We start from the raw sequence: 21,299 nt of genomic DNA on the forward strand, positions 1-21,299 counted from the left end.
GCTACTCAGGAGGCTGAGGCAGGAGAATTGCCTGAACCCAGGAGGCGGAGGTTGCGGTGAGCTGAGATCGCGCCATTGCACTCCAGCCTGGGTAACAAGAGCGAAACTCTGTCTCAAAACAAAACAAAACAAAGCAAATCATCCTCTCAAACTATGTCCCCTTCAGCCTTGTCTCTCTCCATCTTATCTCAATTTTCATAAAAGAATCATTTACTGTATCCTCTGTTTTCTCATGAAGTCCTCAGTTTGTCTTGATTCAATCTCCATCACTCAAAAAACAAAACAGCAAAACAAATAGGTCTATATTAAAGACACCAGTGAACTTCTGTGGCTGAAGCTAATCTCTGTTTCTCCCTTAAGCCTCTTTCTTAGCTGTCACCTTCTCTAAGAAGTCATCCACAACTCAGCAGAGCTGCATAAGGTAGTTGATGTGGCCTTGCCGCATCCTGTACTTCTGATGACACTGTGTTGTAATTCCCTATTTACTGTTTCTGTTTCCCACTGGGCTACAGGGCAGGGTCCCAATCTACCTTGCTCATCATTGTGCCCTGGCAGAAGGACATGATAAGTACTTGTTGAGTAAATGAAAATTAATATTATAATAACATTAAAAAAAAAAAGTCCAGCTGGCCCTCTGTTTCTGTAGGTTCTAGATCCACAAATTCAATCAACTAAGGATGGAAAATATTTGGCAAAAACAAAGGATGGTTCCATCTGTTCTAAACATGTACATATTTCTTTCCTCATCATTATTCCCTAAACATTACAGTGTAACAGCTATTTACATAGCATTTACATTGTATTAGGCATTATAAGTAATCTAGAGAAAATTTTAAATATCCAGGAGGATGTGTGTAGACTATATGCAAATATGACACCATTTTATATTAGGAACTTGAGCATTTGTGAAGTTCGGTATTCACAGCAAAACCAAAGAGATACTGAAACCCCCACAGACACCAAGAGACAACTGTATATATATGACTGAGAGAAATTACATTGAAATTTTAATAGTATTAACTTGTCGGTATTGTTACTCTACTTAATTTATATTTTTCATTTTTTCCCCTATTTGTTTAACTCAAGATTGTTTTCTAAAATTAAACTGTATTACTTTAGAATAGAAGAAGAAAACCAACTGTGGGGTCAAATAGAAGAGGCTACAGAAGCCAGATCTAATATTTTCCTTCCATATTAACATTTGGTGGCTTGATGAGGTTAACAACATACCAGACAAAGTGTTTTTTCTCCTAGTATACTTAATCCTAGGGTTATGATTACTCCTGCTTATATGCAGTTGCTTATTCTGTTTTATTCACCACCCATCAGAGATCTATTAAGAGCAAACAACATGTCTTCTATGAAGGCTTCTCTCATTCCTCCTGTTGAATGAATGTCACTCTCCTTTTTGCCTACAGCATTTAGTATGTGAGCCTGCCTAGCTTCCATCTTATTATTATTATTTTTTTTTAATTTTATTTTTTGTAGAGAGGGGGTCTTGCTATGTTGTCCATGCTGGTTTTGCTCCAGGCCTCAAGTGATCCTCCCACCTCAGCCACCCAAAGTGCTAGGATTACAGGCATAAACCTTCTGATACCTTCTTATACTTCACCACTGGAGCAGATCCCTCAGGCCCTACTGAATACTCTGCTACTTCCAGTAACCAGCACCAATCCTGACCAGAGGCAAGTGGTATTTAACCAATTTCATCTCCACTTTCTGACACTGAAGTCACCTAACAGGTGGCCTGGACCTGAGTGTAGCTTCTGAGGCTAAATATTCCACTTCTTTTTTTTTTTTTTTTTTTTTTTGAGATGGAGTCTTGCTCTGTCGCTCAGGCTGTAGTGCAGTGGCACAATCTCAGCTCACAGTATCCTCTGCCGCCCAGGTTAAAGTGATTCCCCTGACTCAGCCTCCTGAGTGGCTGTGACTAAAGGCATGTGGCACCATGCCCAGCTAAGTTTTTTGTATTTTAGTAGCGACAGGGTTTCACTATGTTGGCCAGGATGGTCTTGATCTCCTGACCTTGTGATCCACCTGCCTTGGCCTCCCAAAGTGCTGGGATTACAGGTGTGAGCCACCACACCTGGCCTAAATATCCCACTTCTAAGAAGGATTGTTTAGTGCCTGAGTTCTTTCTATTCTGAAAATGTGACAGCGAAAACTCCCCCTTCCCCAAGGCCTTCCAAGGTCTGGGGTCCTGCCTCACTCTTGCCAGTTCTGTTCCCAAAGACCTGAGCAACGTCTGGGTGTTGTGATTCTACTCCCTGTTGTCAACTTCCATTCTCCCTGGAGTGTAATCTGTTGTTGTTGTTGTTGTTGTTTTGAGACAGAGTTTCACTCTCGTTACCCAGGCTGGAGTGCAATGGCGCAATCTCGGCTCACCGCAACCTCCGCCTCCTGGGTTCAAGCAATTCTCCTGCCTCAGTCTCCCGAGTAGCTGGGACTACAGGCACGCACCACCATGCCCAGCTAATTTTTTGTATATTTAGTAGAAACGGGGTTTCATCATGTTGACCAGGATGGTCTCGATCTCTTGACCTCGTGATCCACCCACCTCAGCCTCCCAAAGTGCTGGGATTACAGGCTTGAGTAATCGTTTTATATTGACCAATGCTATTCAGTTTGCCTGATGTGATGCTGCTACTCTGTCTTAGAATGTCCACAGTCTAGAAATCATCATAAATGTCCAATACTATGCTTATCTATCAGACTCAACTCTTTTTTCCTCTCTCTTCCAACTGTCCCTGATCCGAGTTTGCATATTCTCAAGATTCCTCACCAATCAGACCGCATCCTGCCTAGTGTTTAACACTGCATTATGCATGTTTGTGTTACCGCAGTGAGTCACTCCTTTACTTGATCACCAAGGCAGGCTAAAGCCAGCATGTCTGAGCAGAGACAAAGCAAATGGCCAGATCATGATTGATAGAGATGAGAGGATGTGAACCACGTACAGTAAACTTCCATAGTCCCCCGATGTCATTACTTCTCTCAAAGCAGGTAGGCTCCAGGTCCTCATCCAAACAGCATTTGATGGAGGAGAGGCCACTCACACCAGCTCCAATCACTGCAACTTTCTTGGCCATGGTAGGCTCTGTTAGAGGAACATCAAGCAGAGCTTCTTTATTTAACAAGGTTGGAAGGGAGCCCTTGCCACAGGGCTCAACTTTTATAGTGATATATATGCCCTTTCATCTTTGAGTCAGGGCAAAATCACATGCTGCTTAAAAATGCAGGCTCTGAAATCAGACTGTTTTGATTTAGTCTTGGCTTCAACACTTATTAACTGTGTGATCTTGGGCTATCTTGTCTATGCCTCAGTTTCCTCATCTGTAAAATGTGAATGGTAGTAATAGTGATATGGACAGGAGGCAAGGAAACACTGGTTAGAAGAGGGCAGTTCCCTGACAAAGGCCCCACCCTCAAGCCTGGAAACCCACAGCCCTAAATGGGAACAGATATTCCTGTTTTGCACCCAAATATTGCCTTTTCTAAGACCACTCTTCTCTGCCATGTACCTATCCTGTTCCCATATAAACCCCAAGCTCCACTGGCAGAACAGAGTGGCATGGCAGAGAAGGAGAGGACTGTTTAATGTTGAAAGGAGTTTAGCTGGGGATGGTTGGAGAGGAGATTGGCCCAGGATGGCCAAACTCCAGGGGAAGATCATCTTCCCATTCCATCTCCTTTCCAGCTTCCCATCTATCCTGCTGAGAGCCGCCTCCACCACTTAATAAAATCCCTGTATTCACCATCCTTCAAGTCCATGTGACCTGATTCTTTCTAGACTTTGGACAAGAACCTAGGTACCAAGAGGGCAGGGTGTAAAAGGCTGTCACCTGAATCTCCACTGAGCTGGTTAATACTTAGCTGTCTGTAAACAGCAACTGCTAAAAGAGCATTAATTTTTTGTTTTTCTTTTTGAGATGGAGTCTCACTCTGTTGCCCAGATTGGAGTGCAGTGGTGTGATCTTGGCTTACTGCAACCTCTGCCTCCCGAGTAGCTGGGACTACAGGCATGTGCCACCACGCCCAGCTAATGTTTGTATTTTTAGTAGAGATGGGGTTTCACCATGTTGGTCCGACTGATCTCAAACTCCTGACCTCATGATCCACCTGCCTGAGCTTCCTAAAGTGTTGGGATTACAGGCGTGAGCCACCACGTCCGGCCAAGAGCATTAATTTTAACACACCTCTAGATGCTACTGTGGGGCTGGAGACCAAAAGCATTCGCCTTGGCTCCTGCACCTGCCTGTCTGCATGCCACCTCTCCCATAAGGGGTTTGAGCATGCAAACAAGCTATACCCCTGTAGCAAGTTCTTCGAGGGGTCAGGGAAATCTTCCATTTTAAAGTAATAATAATGATGACTTTAAAGTGTTGTTATGAAGATGACATGACTGATAAAAGTTGGAATGGTTTAGAAGTGTATCTGCTCCATAGTAAGTGCTCAACTAAATTTAGCTATTACGGGTTGAGCAGCCTGAATCCTCAAATCTAAAATTTGAAATACTCCAAAATCTAAAACTTTTTGAGTATGTACATGAAACTCAAAATAAATGCTCACTATAGCATTTCAGATTTTAGATTTGACATATTCAACCATTAAGTATAATGAAAATATTCCAAAACCTGAATATACTTGAAATCTGAAACATTTATTTTTTATTTATTTTAATTAAAATTATTTTTATAGAAATGCAGTCTCACCATGTTGCCCAGGCTGGTCTAGAACTCTTGGGCTCAAGTGACCCTCCTGCCTTGGCCTCCCAAAGTGCTAGAATTATAGGAGTGAGCCATCATGTTCAGCTTACTAAAACACTTCTCATCCCAAGTTTTTTTTTTTTGTTTTTTGAGACAGAGTCTTGCTCTGTCACTCAGGCTGGAATTCAGTGGCACAATATCAAATCTCAGCCCTTGACAACCTCTGCCTCCTAGGTTCAAGAGATTCTTGTGCCCTAGCCCCCACCAAGTAGCTGGGATTACAGGTACTTGTCACCACACCCGGCTCATTTTTGTATTTTTAGTAGACATTGGGTTTCACCATATTGGGCAGGTTGTTCTCGAACTCCTGACCTCAGGTGATCCACTGGCTTCGGCCTCCCAAAGTGCTGGGATTACAGACATGAACCACCATGCCCTGCCTGGTACCAAGTATTTTGGATAAGAGATCCTCAATCTGTAGTATTACTATTAGAGAGTGTAGACAGTTCTTTTACCCCATTGGGATGTTAGATTCTCTCAGTACTAAAGGGACTCTTTGCTATCACTTTGTGCCTCTGAATCCCAGGAATTTCAGTCAGTAGAAATGTTAGTTTTTTTTTTTTTTTTTTTGAGACAGAGACTCGCTCCGTCGCCAGGCGCCAGGCTGGAATGCAGTGGCGCGATCTTGGCTCACTGCAGCCTCCACCTCCTGGGTTCAAGCAATTCTCCTGCCTCAGCCTCCCAAGTAGCTGGGACTGCAGGCGCGTGCCACCACGCCCAACTAATTTTTGTATTTTTAGTAGAGACGGGGTTTCACCATGTTGGCCAGGATGGTCTCGAGCTCTTGACCTCATGATTCGCCCACCTCGGCCTCCCAAAGTGCTGGGATTACAGGTGTGAGCCACTGCGCCCGGCCGAATTTTTATTCAAAGCATTTAGAGTCCTGAAGAATAGCTGGTCAAGGTCATGCCTTGCCATACAACAAGGATATTACATGGGTTGAGGGGAGGTTCTCAACCTTGCACAGAGGCAAGACTGACCATAATAGAAAACAAAGTCCTCAAGGAACGTCATAAGGGGTATTCTGGAGCCCAAGATGATGTCAGATAGAAATGGGGATGCTCATGCTTGTCAGCAGGAACTGGGGGAGGTATACACATACACATGCATGGGGATTGAGGACCAACTTTTACCAGCTTTTCTGGATATTATTATTTAGGCTTCTGCACATCTCACATTGCTTTTGCCTCAATCAGATAAGCTGAGTTAATTCTATAAATAAAGTTTATGTCACACTGAGGCCCTTAACATGTCATGTAGACTTAGCTGCAAGTGCTGTTTTCCCCTGCAACCCCCTTGGCCATTTCAGATGACACACAAACAGTAGTTGAGACCTCAAAGTATTCCGTTGTTTTATGAACTATATATAACTCAATTCACTTTGCCTTTAAAGATACAGTATTTTTTTGATGAGAGATCTATCCCTGTATGATTTCTGCAGTCTCAAGTCACTATCACAGTGATATTTGCCTTGGGTAACCAAGAGAGCATATATTTTTTGAGCTATTAGGAATAATTACCAATAAATAGGAAATTAACATCATCATTGGAAACAACTTAAGGCTACACTGCTAACAAGAGACAGAGTTTGTACTGAGTATGGATTTCAGGATCTGAGGCCAAGATGTGAACATGCTGTTTGTCTGGGAGCCCGAGGAACCCTGTGGTTCCCCTCACTAAGCCTCTTCCTTCGCCTTTGCTCAGGTTTGCGGCTGCACCTTTTGGACGGGCTTGGAGAAGTTTTTCTCTAAGGCTTTGTAGCTTGCCTCTTAATGAGATCAGAAGCCCCAGGCACAGAATCAGAGTGAATTCACTGACTGCAGGGAGTAAAGAAAGACTCCTGAGTCCTCCAGGAACCCTTGGACTTCTCACAAAGGCAGACTCATGAACTTGCAATTTCCTAGGGCTGTCAATTTCCAAATGTATTTGCTACTTTGCCCTTTGTGAGGCTGAGATTGCCATACTTGGCTTCATTATCTATTACAAAATGTATCATTTTTCCTCTTAGACTGTTTATTTGGGAATCCCTATTTAGTTGGGAGAGGTATATGGGATGCAATGAAAATGGATTTTAGAGACAGCAGAGTTGGGTTGGAACTTTCTCAGCCACCAACTAGTCATATGACCCTGAGCAACCTGCTGAAACACCCTTAGATATATTATTTGTAAAATAAGAAAAATATCAATGTTGAAGGATTACTTGGGTTTTAGAAAATATGATATTACTTACATTAAAAAGTGCCTTGCACAAATATTTACTCAGTATTCATTCTCTACCTCCCTATATGTCTCCTTTCTTTCTTCTCTTCTCCTTAGAAAGGACAGTTCACACAGATAAAATTTATGAACAAGTTTGGAAAGGAGTAGGCAGACATACCTGTGGTTTCCTTTGAATTGAGGAGTAGGAGGTTTGGGCAGCTTCTAGCCAGAAATAAATGGCCTCCACCAAAAAGAACTGAATTTCCAGGCCACTAGGTAGAGGACTGGGGCTGGAAGATCTCTGCTGTGCTCGATCTCTGCAATAATAACATAAGAAATGGCTGCTAAATGAATTGCCAAAGTGAAAAATGTACTGACGTGAATAGACTGGCAGCAAATTAATTCATTCAACAAATATGCCCTGGGTACCTCTAAGTGCAGGTATTTGGCTGCTACTGAGCCAAGTGTGGGGCCCTGCAGATGATGAAGACCCTGACACTAAGAAATAGTAGTAAAGTCTTAGAAAAAAAAAAAAAAAAAACAAACAGTGACTGCTCTTAAGATGTTGTATATGGAGAGGCTAATGTTACCTTGTGCTAAGTCCTCAGCTTAAGTATGCTCTAGGCACGAGCGTTTGCATTCTCCTGGCCTGTTTATCACTGCCCAGAGACCCAGTTAGTGACACAGAGTGGGCTGTGGGTCCAAGCTGCTGGGCAAAAACACTTTAAGGACTGATTTAGAGACTCTACAGGCAGTGGAAACAAATTGGGAATTTGTACCTTTTAAAATTAATCCATATTTACAGACTGTACATTTCTGAATGGGAGCAACCATTTTAAATTTAGCCTTAAGCCAGTAAAGGAAGGTAGTGCGTGAACTGGAAATTGAGAAATCTGAGTTCTAGTTCTGCTTCTGCCTCTAACCAGCCTGTAACCCTGGACAAAATTCTTGATTTCTCTGAGCCAGTGCTTCCACATTTGTAAAACAGAGGGTTCAAATGGCTTTCTCTTTGTTTCCTTCTAGCTTGAAAGAACTGTTCTTACGTCTGAAAACCAAGTCATTGGTACCAAAAAAAGGAAAAAGATATGAATTCAAAGGTAGTCCAGAATACTGCAGGCTTGAAGGATTGGGAGAACATGTGTGTGCAAACTCTGTAAACTATAAAATAAACTTTATAAGGTACTTGGTTGCTCAAAGGTTGCTTATATTTATTTATTTATTCGAGATGGGGTCTCACTCTGTCTTCCAGGCTAGAGTGCAGTGGCACGATCTCCTCTCACTGCAACCTCTGCCTCCCAGGTTCAAGTGATTCTCCTGCCTCAGCCTCCTGAGTAGCTGAGACTACAGGTATGCGCCACTACACCTGGCTAACTTTTGTATTTTTAGTAGAGATGGGGTTTCACCATGTTGGTCAGGCTGGTCTGGAACTCCTGACCTCAAGTGATCTGCCCCCCTTAGCTCCCTAAAGTTCTGGGATTACAGGCATGAGCCACCGTTCAGGCCACAGGTTGTTTGTATTTAGTCCCTTGGCAGAAAGGAGCCTGATCTACTGAACTAGACCTTTGTACAATGGGAAAACCCCAGCCCATACCTGACTGACCAGCAAATGTAGGAATCCTTTATGAGACACGGAAAGACTTGGGTGATTTGCAAATTATGTAATCAATTATGATTTCTTCAAATTTGGAATTTGATCATTTTATGTTTCTTATAATTACCCTACCATGCTTTTACTTTGTTACAGAATTTCCTTTCACCCCATCTGTCGGGTGTTTTCCAATGGCTGACATTTCCATCTCAAGCAGAGGTGAGCCTCGAGTCACTGAAAGTCACATGATTCTGTTTATCTCACTGACACCTTTCTTTTGGGTGATTCTATCAACAACATAACTTTGTTTCCTACAACTTCCCTTTGCTTCCTGACGTTTTCCTTCATTCTCTTGCTTTAACTCTAGTCAAGATACCCCAAAAGAAGACAATCACATTCATTCTTTAGGAACACACATTCCAAGGAGAACATTAATCTTCTGCGAAAGCAGTTTCTGGATCATTTCCCCATTAAAAAAAAAAAAATCCAGGACACTTACCTTGGTTAGCATAGAGCAGATTCTCTGACTTAAATTATTCTCAAAGTCAAATAGGCAAGGAGAGTGTGTGTCTTTTTTTTTTTTTAAGGCTTAAAACTCAAATCCTTTTTTCTAAAAGAAAAATAAACGGAATGAGGATTTTGATAAAAGTGCCCTCAGTTTAAAACAAAAGCCGCTTGTCTTTCCTGTTATGCTGGTGACAGCAGAAAGTACAAGGAAAAAAAGTTGTATAGCAGGCAAGCGTGATACTTCCGTGATCTTAAGGGAGGGCCAAATGTTGAGTTAGAATACAGCTGTTGGATTGGCAGAACTTAAACCATCCTGCCCCTTTCCCCCACCCTCCCCAACGTCACAGTTCCGGCAAAGCCCTAAAACTTATGGGAAGCAAATGATAGCCTCGCTCTTGCCATTGTAGTCTGTAGAGGGCGCCAAATCACCTCAAATCACAGCTTTTCTCAGTGAAACAGGACTTCTACTTTTGGAAACAAACTTCTACAACCTGACTCCTGCTTGAATTACCGTAGGAGCTGTCCAAAGGAGAAAGTAATTTAGATGTCCACTACCTCATCAAGTTCTTTCATGTCTGGAGTTCTCCAACCCCAGAAATGTGATTTTTAAAGTTCAGGACTTATAAGGAATTTAAGCTGTTTTATCCTTCAGATTGGATCAGCAGAGGGAGCTGGTGAAACGTGTTTGAGAAAGCATAAAGCTATTTTTAGATATTAACCTAGGGCACAAGAAATGTAATAATTATAGAAGCTGTGGCAGTAATAGAGTACTTAGTAGGTATCATTTTTCCTTCCACTGTGTGCTTGGAAGATAACATAACAGACCATCTTTAGGTCTTGTGTTTAGGGATGTTTCCAACATGGTTCACTGAAAAATTTCTAAACTAAGAGTCACAAATGCAAATGGCTACAAAGTGAGGAGTATAACGTAAACAAAGTGGGCCAGATACAATCTGACTGGAAGGCATATTATCTGTCTATTCAATTCACCTAAATGTTGCTATTTGAGAAAATGAGCCTGATATGGCAAGGCCTTAGGATCTTTTCAGTAAAAGCTGCAAATACAGATTTTAATATAAAATCTTCTGTTGACAGCAAATTTTTTTTTTTGAAAAATATCATGGACTATTATGCAGCCATAAAACGGAATGAGATCATGTCCTCGCAGGGACATGGATGAAGCTGGAAGCTGTCATCCTCAGCAACCTAACACAGCAACAGAAAACCAAACACCGCATGTTCTCACTCCTAAGTGGGAGTTGAACAATGAGAACACATGGACACTGAGTGGGGAAAAACACACACTCAGGCCTCTTGTGAGGTGGGGGATGAGGGGAGGGAACTTAGAGAATGGGTCAGTAGATGCAGCAAACCACCATGGCACACATATGCCTATGTAACAAACCTGCACATTCTGCACATGTATCCCGGTTTTTTAGGAAAAAATAAAAAAATTTTCAAAAAGAAAAAAGAATACAAACCACAGTGCTTCAAAATATATATTAAAACAAAAAAAAGTATCAAGCCCACAGAAAAGTTGAAAGAACAGTTTTCATTAATGAACACCAATATATTTCTGCCTCTTCTTTTTCTCCTCCTCCTCCTCCTCCCCTACCTCCCCTCCCCTCCTTCCCTCCTCCTCCCCCTCCTCCTTTTTCTTCTCCTCCTCCCCTCCCCCTTCCCCTCCTCCCCCCCTTCTTCTTTTTCTTCTTCTCCTTCCTCTCCTTCTCCTTCTCCTCCACCTTCTTCTTCTTTCCCTCTCCCTCACCTCCTCCCCCTCCTTCTCTCCCTCCTCCTCCTCCTCCTTCTTATTCTTCTGACTCTGCTGCCCAGGCTGGAGTGCAGTGGCAAGATAATGGCTCACTGCAACCTTGACCACCTGAGCGGAAGTGATCCTTCCACCACAACTTCCTAAGTGGCTGGAACCACAGGCACATACCACCATGCCCAGCTAATTTTTAATTTTTGTGTAGAGATGAGATCTCACCATGTTGTCCAGAGTAGTCTTGAGCATCTGAGCTCAAGTGATCCTCCTGCCTTGGCCTCCCAAACTGCTGACATTTACAGACATGAGCCACTGTGCCTGGCCTGTTTTGTTTGTTTCTTTGTTATTGTTTATTTTTGTTTTTTGGATATTAACAACTTATCAGATATATGGTTTGCAAATATTTTCTACCATTCAATAGGTTGTCTTTTCACTCTGTTGATTGTTTCCTTTGCTATGCAGCTTTTTAGTTTAATATAGTCCCATTTGTCTATTTGTATTATAGTTGTCTGTGCTTTTGAGGTTTTAGCCATGAGATCTTTGCCTACACCGGTGTCTTGAAGTGTTTTACCTATTTTTTTTTTCTAGTAGTATTATAGTTTTGGATTTTATGTTTAAGTTTTTAATTCACTTTGTGTTAATTTTTGTCTATGGAAAGAGATAGGGATCCAGTTTCATTCTTCTGCATATGGACATCCAATTTTCCCAGCACCATTTATCAAAGAGGGTGTCCTTTCTCCAGTGCACGTTCTTGGTGCCTTTATTGAAAATCATTTGGCTGTAAGCACATGGATTTATTTCTGGACTTACCATTCTAGTCCATTGATTATGTCTGTTTTTATATAAATACTATGCTGTTTTGGTTAATGTACTCTTGTGATCTATTTTAAAGTCAGGTAGTATGATATCTCCAGTTTTGTTCTTTTTGCACAGGACTGTGTTAGCTATTTGGGCTCTTTTTTGGTTCCATATGAATTTTAGAATTGTTTTTTGAAATCTGTGCAAAATGACATTGCTATTTTGATAGTGTTTGTATTGAATCTGTAGATTTCTTTGGGCAGTATGATCATTTTAATGATATTAATTCTTCTGACCCATGAGCATGAGGTATCTTTCCATTTATTTGTGTCCCCTTCAATTTCTTTCATTAGTGTTTTGTAGTTTTCCTTGAAGATATCTTTTACTTCCTTGGTTAAATTTATTCCTAAATGTTTTATTTTAGTTTATTTGTTTTGGCTATTTTTGGAATTGATTTCTTGATTTCTTTCTCAGACAGTTCATTGTTGGTGAATGGAAATGTTATTGATTTTTGTATGCTGATTTTATATCCTGAAACTTAATTTGTTTACCAGTTATAAGAGTTTTTTCATGGAATATTTAGGGTTTTCTAGATGTAAGATCTTGTTGTCAGTAAGGAGGGAAAATCTGACATTCTCTTTTACAGCTTGGATGCCTTCTATCTCTTTCTCTTGTCTAATTGCTCTAACTAGAACTTCCAGTACTATATTGTATAGGAATGGTAAAAATGGGCATCCTTGTCTTGTTCCAGATCTTAGAGGAAAGTCTTTCAGCTTGTCCCCCTTCAGTATGATGTTAGCTGTGGTTTGTCATATATGGCCTTTATTATATTGAGGTATGTTCCTTCTATTCTGAGTTTATTGGTAGTTTTTATCATGAAGGGATGTTGACTTTTATCAAAAGCTTTTTTGGTGTATATTGAGATGATCATGTGGTTTTGTCCTTCACTCTGCTTTTTAAATTTGTTTTTATTTATTTTTATAAAAACATTTTTTTTCAAGCTGGGATCTTTTTCTATTTAAAATTATTTTTTTAGGCCGAGCACAGAGGCTCATGCCCATAATCCTAACACTTTGGGAGGCCGAGGCAGGAGGATCACTTGAGGCCAGGAGTTAGACCAGCCTGAGCAACACAATGAGGCCCTATCTCTATGAAAAAAAATTTTAAATTAGCTAGTGAAGAGGGGGCTGGTGGCATGTGCCTATGATCCCAGCTACTTGGGAAGCCGAGGAGGGAGGATTGCCTGAGTCCAGGAGTTCAAGGCTGCAGTGAGCTATGAATCACTGAACTCCAGCCCAGGCAACAGAGCTTGTCTCTAAAAATATAAAAACAGAAAATAAAAATTTTTTTTTTTGAGACAGTCTCGCTCTGTCTCCAGGCTAGAGTACCGTGGTGCTATCTTGGCTCACTGAAACCTCTGCCTCCCAGGTTCAAGTGATTCTTCTGCCTCAGCCTCCCAAGCAGCTGGGACCACAGGCATGTGCCACCACGCCCAGCTAATTTTTTTTTTTTTGCATTTTTAGTAGAGATGGGGTTTCACTATGTTGGCCAGACTGGTCTCAATCTCCTGACTTGATGATCTGTCCGCATTGGCCTCCCAAAGTGCTGGGATCACAGGTGCAAGCTACTGTGCCTGGCTAAGGAAAGAAATTTTCTTTTTTTTTTTTTTTTGAGAGGGAGTTTCGCTGTTGTTACCCAGACTGAAGTGCAATGGCACGATCTCGGCTCACCGCAACCTCCTCCTTCTGGGTTCAAGCAATTCTCCTGCCTCAGCCTCCCGAGTAGCTGGGACTACAGGTGCGCACCACCATGCCCAGCTACTTTTTGTATTTTTAGTAGAGACAGAGTTTCACCTTGTTGACCAGGATGGTCTCGATCTATTGACCTCGTGATCCACCCGCCTCAGCCTCCCAAAGTGCTGGGATTATAGGCCTGAGTCACCATGCCTAGCCGAAATTTTCTTTTTTTTTTTTTAATTATACTTTAGGTTCTGGGGTACATGTGCAGATCATGCAGGATTGTTGCATAGGTACATACTTGGCAATGTGGTTTGCTGCCTCCATCCCCCCTTCACCTATATCTGGCATTTCTCCCCATGTTAACCCTCCCCAACCTCCCTACCTACCACTGTCCCTTCCCTAACCCCCCCAACACTGGGGTCTCCAGTGTGTGATGATCCCCTCCCTATGTACATGTGTTCTCACTGTTCAACACCTGCCTATAAGTGAGAACATGCAGTGTTTGATTTTCTGTTCTTGTATCAGTTTGCTGAGAATGATGGTTTCCAGATTCATCCATGTCCCTAAAAGGACATGAACTCATCGTTTTTTATGGCTGCATAGTATTCCATGGTGTATATGTGCCACATTTTTCTTGTCCAGTTTATCATCAATGGGCATTTGGGGTGGTTCCAGGTCTTTGTTATTATACACGGGGCTGCAATAAACATACCTGTGCATGTGCCTTTATAGTTGAATGTTTTATAATCCTCTGGGTATATACCCAATAATGGGATTGCTGGGTCAAATGGGATTTCTATTTCTAGATCCTCAAGGAATCGCCACACTGTCTTCCACAATGGTTGAGCTAATTTATGCTCTCACCAACAGTGTAAAAGTGTTCTTATTTCTCCACATTCTCCCCAGCATCTGTTGTCTTCAGATTTTTTAATGATCGCCATTGTAACTGGCATGAGGTGGTATTTCAATGTGGTTTTGATTTGCATTTCTCTAATGACCAGTGATGATGAGCATTTTTTCATGTTTGTTGGCCTCATATATGTCTTCTTTTGAAAAGTGTCTGTTCATATCCTTTGCCCACTTTTGAATGGGTTTGTTTGTTTTTTTCTTGTAAGTCTGTTTTAGTTCTTTGTAGATTCTGGATATTAGCCCTGTCAGATGGATAGGTTGCAAAAGCTTTTCCCGTTCTGTTGGTTGCCAGTTCACTCTAATGATTGTTTCTTTTGCTGTGTAGAAGCTCTGGAGTTTAATTAGATCCCATTTGTCTATTTTGGCTTTTGTTACCAATGCTTTTGGTGCTTTAGTCATGAAGTCCTTTAATTTTTTAACTAGTGGTTCTTTCAGAGACAGCTTCATTTTATTGATGTATCATGTTTATTGATTATGTTGTATATGTTGAACCATTCTTGCATCCTTGGTATAAGTCTCCCTTGGTTATGGTGTGTTATCTTTTTGACGCACTTTTGGATTCCATTTGCTAGTATTTTGCTGAGGATTTTTGTATCTGTCTTCACCAAGACTGTTAATAGCAGTTTTCTTTTTGTGTTTGTCCTCTGATTTTGTTCTCGCCTCTTCAATTTTTTTGATAGTTTCAAGAAAATTGATATTGGTTCTTCTTTACATATTTGGTAGAATTCAGCTGTGAATTTATCCAGCCCTGGGCTTTTCTTTGTTAGGAGACTTTTCATTACTGGTTCAGTCTCACTACTTGTTATTGGACTGTTCGGGTTTTCTATTTCTTCCTTGTTCAATCTCAGTGGGTTGTAAGTTTTCAGGAATTTATTCATTTCTCATAGGTTGTCCAGTTCATTAGCGTATAGTTATTATAATAATCTCTGATAATCTTTTGTATTTCTTTGGTAGCAGTTGCAATGTCTCCTTTTTCATTTCTGATTTTGTTTACTGGGGTCTTCTATTTTTCTTGATTAGGCCAGTTAGAGGTTTATCAATTTGTCTATATTTTCTAAGAACCAACTTTCTATTTCATTGATGCTTTATATATTTTTATATAGTATGTTATTTATTTATTTATTTCTGAGACAGGGTTTCGCTCTTGTTACCCAGGCTGGAGTCCAATGGCGCTATCTCGGCTCACTGCAACCTCTACCTCCTGGGTTCATGCAATTCTTCTGCCTCAGCCTCCTGAGTAGCTGGGATTACAGGCACACGCCACCATGCCCAGCTCATTTTTTGTATTTTTAGTAGAGACGGGGTTTCACCATGTTGACCAGGATGGTCTTGATCTCTTGACCTCATGATCCACCCACCTCGGCCTCCCAAAGTGCTGGGATTACAGGCTTGAGCCACCGCGCCTGGCCTAGTATTTATTTTATTTAGTTCTGCTTTGATTTTTATAATTTCTTTTCTTCTAATTTTGGATTTGGTTAGTTCTTGCTTTTCTAGTTCCTTTCTGTGCAACATTAGGTTGTGGATTTGAAATCTTTCTGCTTTTATTGGTGTAGGTTTTTATTGCTCTAAACTTCTTTCTTGGCACTGCTTTTTGCTGCACCCCGTAGTTTTGATGTGTTTTCATTTTCATTTGTTTCAAGAAATTATTTGATTTCCATCTTAATTTCTTCATTGACTCCCTGGTAATTAAGGATTACATTGTTTAATTTCCATGTATTTCTATAAATGCCAAAGTACCTATTGGTGTTGATTGCTACTTTTATTCCATTATTGTCTGAGAAGATATTGGCATGATTTTGATTTTTTTAAAATATATGTTAAGACTTGCTTTGTGGCCTAACAGGATATATCCTGGAGAATGTTCCATGTACTGATGAGAAAAATGTATATTTTGCATTTGTTGGATAAAATGTTCTGTAAACATCTGTTAGGCCTATTTGGTTTATAGTCAGCTTAAATTCAATGTTTCCATGTAGATTTTTGTCTAGATGATCTGTTCAGTGCTAAGGGTGGTGTGTTGAAGTCCACAGATATTATTGTATTGGGATCTATCTGTCCCTTTAGATCCAATATATATCTGGATGCCCCAGTGTTAGATGCATATATATTTACCATTGTTATAGCCTCTTGCTGAACTGATTTCTTTGTCATTACATAGTGACCTTCGTTTTTATTATTGCTTTAGACTTAAAGTCTGTTTTTTCTGATATAAGTATAGTTACTCCTGCTCACTTTTAGTTTCCATTTTGCATGGAATATTTCATTTCTTCTATATGTGTTTTTACAGGTAAAGTGTGTTTTTTTTATGCAGCTTATATTTAGATAATATTTCTTTATTCAGCCAGTTTGTATTTTTTAAGTGGATAATTTAATCCATTTACATTCAAAGTTACCATTGATATGTGAAGGTTTTTTTTTTTTTTTCCCGTCATACTGTTAATTGTTTTCTGGCTGTTTTGCATACTTTTTGTTCCTTTCTTGCATTGTATTTGTTTGGGGACCCTAAACCGCTTGTACCTGAATGGCTAAGTCTTTTGCTAGACTTAGGAAATTTTCCTTTAATATTTCATTAAATAGGTTTTTTAAGTCCTTTTGTTCTCTCTTTGCCCTTGAGGACACCAATCATTTGAATATTTGGTTGTTTTCTTTTGTCCCAAATGTCATGAAAGCTTTGCTTATTATTTTTATTCATTTTTCTTTGTTTTTGTCTAACTATATTATTTCAAAAGACCTGTCTTCAAGTTTTGTGATTCTTTCTTCTCCATAATCCAGTCTATTATTGAAGCTTTCAAGTGTATTTTGAATTCAATGAATTTTTTAGTTCCAAAATTTCTGTTAGCTTCTTTAAAAAAAAAAAATCTGTCTCTTGGTAAATTTCTCATTCATATCTTGAATTGTTTTCCTGATTTCTCTGTATTGTTTTCAGTACAGAGAAACCTGCATTTGCAGAGTTCTCTTGTATTACACTGAGTTGCTTTAAATTCAGTATTTTGAATTCTTTATCCAAGATTTCATGAATTTCTTTTTGCTTGGCACCTATTGCTGGAGAATTATTGTGCTCCTTTGGGGATGTCATATTTCTTTATTTTTTCCACATTTTCTGTGCCCTTATATTGGTATCTCTGCATCTGATGTAACAATTACTTCTTCCAATTTCTTGAATTTGCTTTTGCAGAAGAAGATTTTTCCTGAAGATGTATATATATTTTTGGTTGCTTTTACTTTGATTTTGGGTATATGCAGGAGTGTAGATATTGTGTAATTTCTTCAGCGGGAAACAATATTAGTAGGATATATGATTTCCTCAGTGGCTCAGGATGTGGTTATTAGGGGAGTCTAATTCCCCTCTTCCTGGGCAGCAGGTGTGATGTGAGCAATGGCAGTAGCAATGATGGAGCAACCCCCTGGAACCCAAACAGTCTGTGCTAGTGTTAGTGTTGGTTGTGACAGGTGGTGTAGGCTGGTCCCCTGGCTTACAGGTAGTGCATGTGAGTGGGTGCCAGCTGTGGTGGAATCAGCAGGTTGGGTCACCTGATCTCAGACCGTGGGAGGAGTGTAAGGTGCCAGTGATGGTAGACTGGGTTAGGCAATGTCCAGGCCTCTGGATAGTGTGCTTGAGTTCTAGGGGACGGGATTGGACTGGCTGGATTGACCTTACCATAACTATGACAGCTTGCAGAAAAGAGAAAGTGAGAAGTTCAGAGCAAACAATTTCCTTTTTTTTACGTAAATGAGGGAGAAATTGCACACATTATCTCTATCACATTTCACTTTCAAGAACATGGTCACATGGCCACACAAACTGTAAGGAAGACTGGGAAATATACTTGCCAGAGAGGTGGCCATGTGACCAGGATGAAGGGGAAAATAGACTTTTTGGGTACGAGTAGCTGCCTGTCACATTCTCCTTCTGGAACACTCCTGGAATTATTTCCCCTCTTTTTTCGCAGAATGTAATCTAAAATTTTGGTACTATCCACTTACTACACTGAGAATGAAGCTGGCCCAGGGAGAAGGGCAGATCCAAGGGAAATGTGGATTCCCAATTCTAAGGGAATGGCACTGAATTACTGGATTAAGTCAACCCCAAAGCCCTCCCTATTATTGAACTCCAATTATATTAGCCACAATTGTTTCTTGTTATGCCAGTTTACTTTGAATTTTCTGTTTCTTGAAGTATGATGTTTCATAAATTATCTAACCATACTAACACAAGAGTTATTAAGAAATTATTTTTAGGCAGCTAGAAATGGTAAAAGAGTTATCAGTGAAATTTTCCTTTAATAAAAAGCAGCCCCCAAACCATTTCTTCTCTAACAGAAAGCAGCCTGAAAAATCTAGCTGCAAGCATAAGTATGCAAGCTAGAAGCTTTTATATGCAAATGCCAGCAGCTGTACCTGGAAGTCAGGTACATTGAAGATGAGATTTCCTCTTCTCTTTTCCTTGTCATCACCAGTGCAGGTGGCATGGTTACCACCAGGTAGAAGCCACATTTGTATAATAAAAAAATTAGGGTGGAAGGACCAGTCTTTTTGTGGGTTATTTAAACTGGTCAGACCAGTTCCCTGGGCCCTATGTAAATCAATCACTGCTTCCTCAAGCCTCTGTACAAAATTGATCCTGTTCCACCTCAAACCGGAGACCCTCTGTTGGGTGACCTGCTTTCGCAGCATGAGGAAGCTTTCTTTTTCTCTCTTCTTCTTTGTCAATTAACCTTTCCACTCCTAAACCCACTCCTTGTGTGTGTCCATGTCCTGAATTCTTTCTCCGCACAAGACAAAGAAACACGGGTATATCCCCAGACAATGGAGCCATTTTAATACCACTACTGACAGACACTGTTATTTACTCTGTGAAAGTGAGGAACTATGTTAATTTCCCTTCCAGAGTCCACAAGGGCCGTGATTTCAAAAGCAAGAACTTCCCAGCGCCATACCTACATCCGCCTCCGCATCCGGGAACCTAGAGTTCTTTGTCTAATTTTCCCCCTCGCAGGCTAGGTAAAATTCCAGGTGAGCTTTCTTTGTTAAGAAAGCCTGCCAAAAACTCTAGGGAAGGAGGCTTTAATTGCGGGCCAAGCAGCCTATCCAGCAACAGAGTCGAAGATCAATCCTCCAGGGGAAGTATAAAAAAAAACTCCTCTCATTGGACAAGAACATAAATGGGGCAGGAATAACTTCAAAGTTAAAATTCCACTGCACCTTACCTGCTCGGATTTCCCTCTCTGGGATCCCCTCCCACAACAGCGTGGGAGCTTTCTCTACTTCTTTCTCTCTTTCTCTGCCTAATAAATCGTTCTCTGCAAAACTCTTTGGGTCTGTAATATTTATAGAAACGGTAAGCCCACAGCACCTCCAGCGCTTCTTCCCCATTTCTGGGGCGGGGGAGGACAAAAACCTGGAACACCTGGTTACAAAAGGAAATTAGTTTTGGAACCCCAAACACATTTAGCCAAAGGGAAAAGTCAGCCTGGGAACCAGGTCATGCAAATCTGCATTCCCACAAGGAAATTCCTAGTGAATTGTTAAAATTTCGCCATGACAATGCAAATTGATAGCTTATCTTTAATGCGGGTTCAGTTACTTCAGCTCAGCAGACACAAATGCATATCTAATTGTTCCCCTACCCCAGGATGTCTATGTTATCTTACATAAAATACAGAGTCTCACATTTTTTCTCTGCTCCTTTTATGTCATCTTATGTTAAAAAAAAAAAAAAAAAGCACATCCGCTTACATGAAAACTGTGTGCTTCTGTGCCCTTTCTCCTTTAAATATGGAGCCCTCAAAATCATCTTTGGAGAAAGGCATAGACCTGTCTCCTGGGCAAGTCCTTAACTTTGGCAAATACATGTCATAAAATGATTGAGATTTATCTCATCATTTTTCTCGATTGACATCTGGTAACCACAAAAGGATCCTGAGTGAAAGAGACCTGGCCTGCTGCAGTTTGCCTCTTGGTGCTTGGTACCGGCTTGGGCATCTTATAACCCAAACCGATAGGATGATTTGCCGAAGTCTGGGACTTCTTTCCTCCAGGAAATCTTCCAACGTTTTTCAGTTGGGGATCTGAGGTTTAAATGCTATTTTTTTAAGTCTTTATTATGTGGGAGGTTTTCTACTCGCTTTCATCAAGGAAGGCAAGCTGATTTGCTTCCGTGTCAGTGGAGAGTGATCTTCAGCTTGGGCCCCCATCACTAGGTCAGAAACTGGTTCGGGATTCTGTCTTGCAAATTCTTTTAAATGGATAACATTAGCATTAACAACAAGCTGGTGTTAATTTCCTGCTTACCCTTAGAGCACTCAGAAATCGTATAATTTGTGTGATCTTTGTTAGTTTTGCTTAACTATTTTGTTGTTTGTTTCTGTTTTTGTGTCTGTGTATATGTGTATGTTTCAATCCTTTCCCCTGTTGGATTTGACCAACTCCAAACTCTTTAGCTCATGACAGTGGAATATTCCACTCTGAAGAAATAGAGCACCTTATTTCCCTTAGCCTTTAGAGGTATTCTCAGGTGACTGAGACTGCTGTGAGGGTGTCTGGGAGATATGCTAAAACCCTAAATAAGTTTCCCCCTTAGAAGAACATACTTAGGGTCTAATCTCAGCTGGCACGTGCACATAAGGAACTGACTGTCCCCTCCTGAATCTTGATCCCCTGACACATTGTGCCTGTTAGCTGCAACATGGGTGGATCAAACCAGTTCAGGGTGTAATGGTCCTGAAAAGCTAGGTTTGCAAGTAGCACATTTTGGGTGTGACACATGTCATAAGATGACATAAAAATCCAAAGAGGAACTCTAAATTATGGAGAATGAGGCCTCTAAGACCCCAGCAGCTGTGGAAGATATATCTTTCCCCTTTAGAAACTCTGGCTGGGTATATGCAAAATATTTATGGTGAATCATCATGCAAATATTTAAACAAGTGGACTGATATAACTAAAGCAGATTCTAAGTTACAATGGCTTAAATGGGGATCTCTTGAGATGCCCAAATTAGTGTACCTGCAATCCAAGATGGAAATCAC

At 40.6% G+C, this 21,299-nt stretch overlaps 1 protein-coding gene across 3 annotated transcripts in view; it reads right to left on the reverse strand.

The window, feature by feature from the left end:
- FMO4 (flavin containing dimethylaniline monoxygenase 4) overlaps positions 1–21,299 on the reverse strand; it is a 42,148-nt gene that overhangs the window by 16,982 nt on the left and 3,867 nt on the right. The window contains exons 2-4 of one of the 3 annotated variants that reach the window (XM_008985038.6): positions 9,053–9,163; positions 7,144–7,282; positions 2,958–3,097 (exon numbers count right to left, since the gene is read on the reverse strand). In XM_008985038.6, coding sequence (XP_008983286.1) covers positions 2,958–3,089 — 132 coding nt within the window. In that variant the 5' untranslated portion in view covers positions 3,090–3,097; positions 7,144–7,282; positions 9,053–9,163. Of the gene's footprint in view, positions 1–2,957; positions 3,098–7,143; positions 7,283–9,052; positions 9,266–21,299 lie in introns of those variants that run through there. The other 2 variants (XM_054247362.2, XM_035279334.3) reach the window with 2 other exon arrangements.

This window comes from Callithrix jacchus, chromosome 18, assembly GCF_049354715.1.
Source record: "Callithrix jacchus isolate 240 chromosome 18, calJac240_pri, whole genome shotgun sequence".
In the NCBI taxonomy this organism is placed as follows: domain Eukaryota; kingdom Metazoa; phylum Chordata; class Mammalia; order Primates; family Cebidae; genus Callithrix; species Callithrix jacchus.